Source organism: Gavialis gangeticus, unplaced genomic scaffold, assembly GCF_001723915.1.
Source record: "Gavialis gangeticus isolate Ggan-Ray unplaced genomic scaffold, GavGan_comp1, whole genome shotgun sequence".
Lineage (NCBI taxonomy): Eukaryota > Metazoa > Chordata > Crocodylia > Gavialidae > Gavialis > Gavialis gangeticus.
In genome coordinates, this window is record NW_017729017.1 from 11,809,653 (window position 1) to 11,816,190 (window position 6,538).

General features: G+C 46.1%; 1 protein-coding gene and 1 long non-coding RNA gene across 2 annotated transcripts in view; one reads left to right on the top strand and one right to left on the bottom strand.

Moving 5' to 3' along the window:
* Positions 1-6,538, bottom strand: part of LOC109294647 — a 23,923-nt gene that overhangs the window by 9,008 nt on the left and 8,377 nt on the right. The gene's annotated exons all lie outside the window — the stretch shown is intronic.
* PXMP4 (peroxisomal membrane protein 4) overlaps positions 1-6,538 on the top strand; it is a 13,147-nt gene that overhangs the window by 498 nt on the left and 6,111 nt on the right. The window contains exons 2-3 of the mRNA XM_019513104.1: positions 3,933-3,995; positions 4,757-4,955. Coding sequence (XP_019368649.1) covers positions 3,933-3,995; positions 4,757-4,955 — 262 coding nt within the window. The remainder of the gene's footprint in view (positions 1-3,932; positions 3,996-4,756; positions 4,956-6,538) is intronic.

Here is a 6,538-nt window from a genome sequence, read left to right on the forward strand (position 1 = left end):
GGGCGCTCGGGCCCGCCGCGGGCCGAGAGTTTAAAAAAAAAAAAAAGTCTGTGGTTCTTATATTTCAGCTGATGGCAGTTTTCAGCCCGTTCCTTGCAAGGGCATTCCAGCAGCATTCGCTACAGCGTGTGGGCTCTATAGTTGTACAGATAGTTTTAAAAATAATCAGTAAGAAACATTCATTTCTAGTGAGTGGAAACAAAACCTACTCCTGTTGACTTCAGTAGAAGCAGAATGGGGCTCTGGCTTTGGTCCCTGGCAGACCTTCATTGGAAGGAGTGATGGGATCTGATCTGTGATTCCCAATAATCACAGTTCCATGTCACAAATGCCTGGCAGGAGGTGCACTTGTGGAATTGGGCATCAGATCCCAGTCTTGCCCTATTGCCATTGCAGAGGGAGCCTGGCAAGTTGAGTGCTTGATAGTCGTCTGATTGTCAGCAGAATTGGGACTGCAGTTTTCCAGCCCTGGGGCTGTCCCAATCTACAATCAGTCTGTCAGTTGGCAGGGACTGCACCTGGATTCAAGCGCTGGGTCAGTCCCTGCCAGCCAATGATCAGTTGATTGGGACTGCGTCAGCGCTCGAGTCCCCAGACTCTCATTCAGTTAATCATCAGTTGGCAGGGACTGCCCCAGGGATTGAATGCCATGAAATCCCTGCCAGCCCACAGCAGATTGGTATAGCCCTGGGGCTGGAACTCCGGGGCAGTCCCAAGCCTAACCAGGATCACTTGATTAGGACTGCTTGAGGGCTTGAGTCCCTGCTACATGTTAAATTTAAGGTACAATGGAAGCAGCTGTAACGTTACTACCAGGGATCCGGGTTTTCCATTTCCGATGGAAAAACAGAAAAAACCACTTATTTCCCATCTTTATCAGAGATACACACGCAGCCCCGCTGTGCCTAGCCATGCTGGGTTATGGCTGCAGGGCTGCAGAGGCCCTGCAGGAGGGAAACAGGGTGGGAGCTCAAGTCTGCAGCCTGCCCCAGCACATCTGGAGGGTGCAAGTCCCCTTTCCCCCAAGAGTGCATGTGGCCCCCCTGGGAGCCAGCCCTGCCCCTGCCCGCAGCAAGCAGCAGTGGGGGAACTGGCTCTCTGCTCCTGCTGCAACTGCCTTCTGTTGGGGGCAGAAAGCTGCAGACCTGGGTCCCTGGCCCTATAGTCCTGGCAGCTGAGGGCCCCCCTCTGGCAGGGATGGGGGGCAGGTGCTGTGGGTGGGGGGACAAGGGGCATAAGGGGGGGCAGGCTGTAGTGAGGGGAAAGTGGGGCACCAGCAGGGCTGTGGGGGGCCATTAGTTTTAATAACAGATTTGGAGGTTTTTATTAGAGAATTTATGATTTAAAAAAAGGAAAACCAGGATCCCTGGTTATTATACACAGTTTATATTAAAAGAATTTAGTGGGTTTTATTTTTTATTGTGCCATTAATCTCCTGAATTTGTGGTCAGTTTGCTCTTTAAGGGGATTAACTGGTTAATCATGTCTTAAGTGTAAGATCTGCCACAGCCTTTACAGAAGAAAATTCAAATTCATAAAACTCCTGCTTGTTTGAAGTATTTGAGTCAGTGGGAGGGACCTTGACTGCATGGCCATAAACTATCGTGGCAACCTTCTAGTCTTGAAGCCAAACTTGTTTGCATGGACAGCAACCTACTTGGGCCCACGTCAAAAAAGAGACTCTGATGCTTCAATGTTGAGTGTTGCAGTTCCTAACTTTTACACACGTGGCCCCCAGAGCAGAAATCAGCACTTGAAACGAGGTTCCTAGACTCCCTGAATAGTCCATGAGGAGAGTTAAGCATCTCAGCTCAGACTGGTATCTGCAAAAAAACCCAAAACAAACCAAAACAAAAAACCCCAATAACCACTGAGCAGGAATATGCCTAGACCTACGGCGGGGGGGGGCAAAATACAACCCACAAGCCAAATCTGGCCCACCAAAGGAGTTTGTCTGGCCTGTGGTGGGTCCATCAGTTCAGTCTGGCCTGAGCGCAGGGGGTAGCCCAAGCCAAGGTGTGTATACCCAGTCCTGCTGCCCCTGGGCATGTGTGGGGGCTGGGGCAGTAAGGCAGCCACGCTCCATTTCCTGGCAGTGGTGGCTTCTTCTGGTGGCCACAGCTGGCACTGGCCCCACAGCCCAAGTGCCCCAGCCCATTAACCCCACACCTGCCACTGAGGCAGGACCCATTGCAGATGCAGCATGCAGCCAGGTGGCTGGAATGGGGCTGGAAAGACCAGAGAATCTTGGGGAGGTAGGAGCATAGGGCCAGGGCTGGGGCAGAGCCATGGTCTGCTACCCACACACCCCTGCAAAGGGCAGAGGTTCATGGGCAGGGGCATGAAGGGAGAAGAGTGTGGCTCTGCCACGGCCCCACATTGTCACTGCCCCAAGATCCTGGACCTGGCCCCAGCCACAGCTCCCTCCCTGCCTGCAGGCCTACGACATCCACCTGTCCACGTGCCCTACCTGTGCTGTTCCCGGCCAGTTTCTGTGGAGATCCCAGGATTGCAGGGCAGTGACAGCACAGGGTTGGGGCTGGGGCAGAGCCCCAGTTCTATGGGCAGGGACGTGAAGGCAGCAGAACGCAGCACTGCCCTAAATCTTCACTGTCACTGCCCAGCAATCCCAGGGCCATGGCCAGGTGGGGCCCTGCCTCTGGGGCCAGGTCTTGGGGTGGCCCCATGCTGTGACCACCCTGTGATCTTGGCCTCTACTGTACATCCTTCTCCCAAACACTGCTACCTGCAGTAGAAAACCATTCTCCAATCTCTCAGTTTTAATCCTCAAAGGGAATTTACAAAACACTCTTCACAGACGAGTCTATGAACTTCACATCATCAACCTCCCGGATACAAAAAATCATTGACTAAATATAGACATTGGATTTATGACACATTGCCTAACATCTGACTCCCCAGGTACCTCTCCACTATGTACCAGCTGCCTTCATTCCCCAGCCCCCCAACCTGTCTTTCACCCACTGACTCCTCAGTTTACATCTTCACTGACTGCCTTTCTTGCATGCATACCAGCGTCTGGCTTCTTTACTATTCATTCCATCCAGGAAGAGCATACGCCAGGCTGAGGAAGCAGCTACAGTTGGTAAAGGGTATTTAAACCCGAAAGCTTGCTAAGAAGAATTTTTCCAGCTATTTGAGTTTTACCCAGAAAAAACCTTGTCTGCCTATGTCCTTAGACCAACACAGCTACAGCCTACACCCCTGTAGCTGGAAATTACGAAGACAAAGGGCAGAAAAGGAGGGGAGGCAGGAGCGAAAAGAATAGTGTAAGAAGTCAGGTCAGGCAGGTACCTGGTGAATCAGATGTCAGGCAGGTTATAGTGTGTCATAAATCCAATGTTTATATTGAATCCATGATTTTTTTGTATCCAGTAGATTTATGAAGTGAAGTTTGTGGGCTCCTCTACAAAAGGTGTTTTGTAAGTTCCTTTTAAGGATTGGAACTGAGAGATCAGAGAGGGAGTAATTGTCTTGGATATATTATATTGGATATAATATATTTGAGGCAATAAATGGGTAATGTATATGGATATATTACACATTTATTGTAAAGAAAATAGTGTCTTCACATGCTCAGAGCTAGGAATTCTCTCTCATCTTAGTTGGAGGCTTTTTGTCTTTCAGTAACATTTTGAATATACTAGGTCTTATTTATCTTCTGATTTCTTTGTGTGTGGATGCACTACAGTTTTATATACCTACTGACAGAATTATCAATCAGTGTGTTGACCTAAAAATAAATAAAAAATATTAGGGTAATTCTAACTATAATCAAATCTTTACATGATCAGACCTTTAAAAAATCTATAGAGTTCTATTAACAACAGTAACTTTAAAAAAACCCTTCTGGAAACATGGTATGTTTGTATGTATTCATGTTTTACATATGCTATATAATTCTTCTTCAGCTATGGAGCAAAAATCCGAGCACCCCATGCTCTGGTGATGACTTTTCTCTTCAAGAGTGGAAGGTATTTTCATTAGTTTTTCCCTTGCATTCTTGTTGAAGGACATTCTCCATAAGGTTGAGAGATTTGTTTTACATATATCCATCCTTAAAAGACTGAACCTGGGAAAACACCAGCTACATCCAGATCAGTTGTTTATTTTGCTAACCATAATGGGGAGCTCACTTTTTTAGAATGCACATTGCAATTCAACTTGTTGTTTGAGAGGCTTAGGATATTGCTGTTCCAGTGCTCATCTGGACCTCATCTACAAGAGACACATTCTGCCAGATGGCCAGCCACCAGGACAAAGCTCAGCATAGACAAGGAATGGTGCAGCTTGCCCCTCTTCAGTTTACCTTGTTTTCAAAGTGCACTGGCACTAGTCTACACTAGATGTTTGCATTGATATAGTTAAACTAATGGCTGTCATTTATCTACAATTAGGGCATACCCACAGCGTAAATACAATATTAACTGTATTCTGAGCAGTGACCTAGAAGTGAAATGGGCTCAGTCTCTTGCCATGTTTTGTCTGGGCCTTTTTCAAAAACAGGTTACATATTTGAACTACAGTAGTGCTAGGGACTAACCAAAAAAAGAGCCCTTTGTACTGGGCTTCAGAGTAACTGAACAGGAGAGACTCTGCCCCAAAAATCGTACACTTTTAATAGACACAATGGACACAGGGTCAGGATGAGACAGGATTCATACATATAAGCAGCATGAATAGTACCATGGCCATCTTTCTCCTTTACTAACAGTTGTTTATTTTGTTTGTACAGTCTGAGAGAGAAATTGAAAGCAATTGCTCAGGCCACTTACACTCATTCCAGAAACCTGGCCTACTTCGTGTTCACTTACAAGGGTCTGATGGCACTACAATCCCGACTACAAGGAAAGAACTTCCAGTTTCACTCCTTCTTGGCAGCCTGCATTGGGGGCTGGTTAGTGTTTGGTGAAAACAATGCTATCAACAGCCAGGTAAACAAATGCATTTGCTCCCTCTTTTTACATTCCTGAATGCCAACACATGCATGTAGACAAGGTTCTTTGGGTGAATCATATATCTTTTATTAGACCAACTAAATAGCTGGAGAAAAATTTTTAAGCAAGCTTTCAGGTTCAAAAACCCTTCGTCAGGCTAATGAAGTTTCAGCAGTTCACGTGTGCTCTTCCTGTATGGAATGAAAAGTAAAAAAGCCAGAGGCTGTGCTGGTATGCATACAAGACAGGCAGTCAGTGAAAATGTAAATTGAGGAGTCAATGGGTGACTCCTAGTCTTGAAGCCAAACTTGTTTGAATGGACAGCAAGCTACTTGGGCCCAAGTAAAAACAAGAGACTCTGATGCTTCAATGTTGAGTATTGCAGTTCCTAACTTTTACATGCTTGGCCCCCAGAGCAGAAATCAGCACTTGAAACTAGGTTCCTAGACTCCCTGAATAGTCCATGAGGACAGGCTGGGTGGGGGGGAGAGAAGGGGGATGAAAAGTAGAGAAGTACCTGGAAAGTCAGCTGTCAGGCAGGTTATAATGTGTCATAAATCCAATATCTACATTTAGTCCATGCTTTTTAGTATCCAGCAGGTTGATGAAGTGGAGTTCATAAGCTCGTCTCTGGAAAGTGTTTTGTAAGTTTCTTTTGAGGATCAGGACTGAGAGATTGGAGAGAGAATGGTTTTCTTGTGAGAAATGTGCCCCCGCAGGTAATTGGGTGTTCCTATCTTTGATAGACTTCCGGTGTGCATTCATTCTGGTGCGCAGTTGGTGTTTGGTCTCACCTATGTATTTTCCATCTGGGCATTTGGTGCATTGGATGAGATACAGATGCACCTCCAGAAATATAATGTAAGATCCAGGAACGCTGATGGCTCTATTGTGGGGTGTAGTGATTGTGTGGGGGGCGGAGATGTGTTGGCAGGTTTTGCATTTCTTGTCATGGCATGGTCTGGATCTATTTGATGTGTTCTGGGCCTGAGGAATTTTGCTTCTGGTGATGAGGTTGGTGAGGAAACAAACTTCCATCCAGCAGGAGCACACATCAACTGCTGAAACTTCCTTAGCTTGACAAAAGGTTTTTGAACCTGAAAGCTTGCTTAAGAATTGTTCTCCGACTATTTAGTTGGTCTAATAAAAGATATCAGATTCACCCAAAGAACCTTGTCTACCTATGTCCTTAGACCAGGGGTTTTTAACCTTTTTTGTTCCATGGACCCCTTTGGCAGTCTGGTGAAGCCTATGGACCCCTTCTCAGAATAATGTTTTTAAATGCATAAAATAAAATACATAGGATTACAAAGGAAACCAATTATATTGAAATACAGTTACCAAAATATATTCATTTTGCCTACATTCATAATTGAAGGAAATGTTAAATTTCAGTTAGAGGCTAGTGAAAATAAAGATGTAATTTTTTTTTCCCATCCAAGTTCACGGACCCCCTGAAATCTATCCACAGACCCCTTGGGGGTCCGTGGACCCCAGCTTAAGAACCCCTGCTCTAGAGGCTGCATTTCAGGGTCATTGGACAAGGGGCCTGCACCTGGTTGAGCCGCTGATGAGAAGCC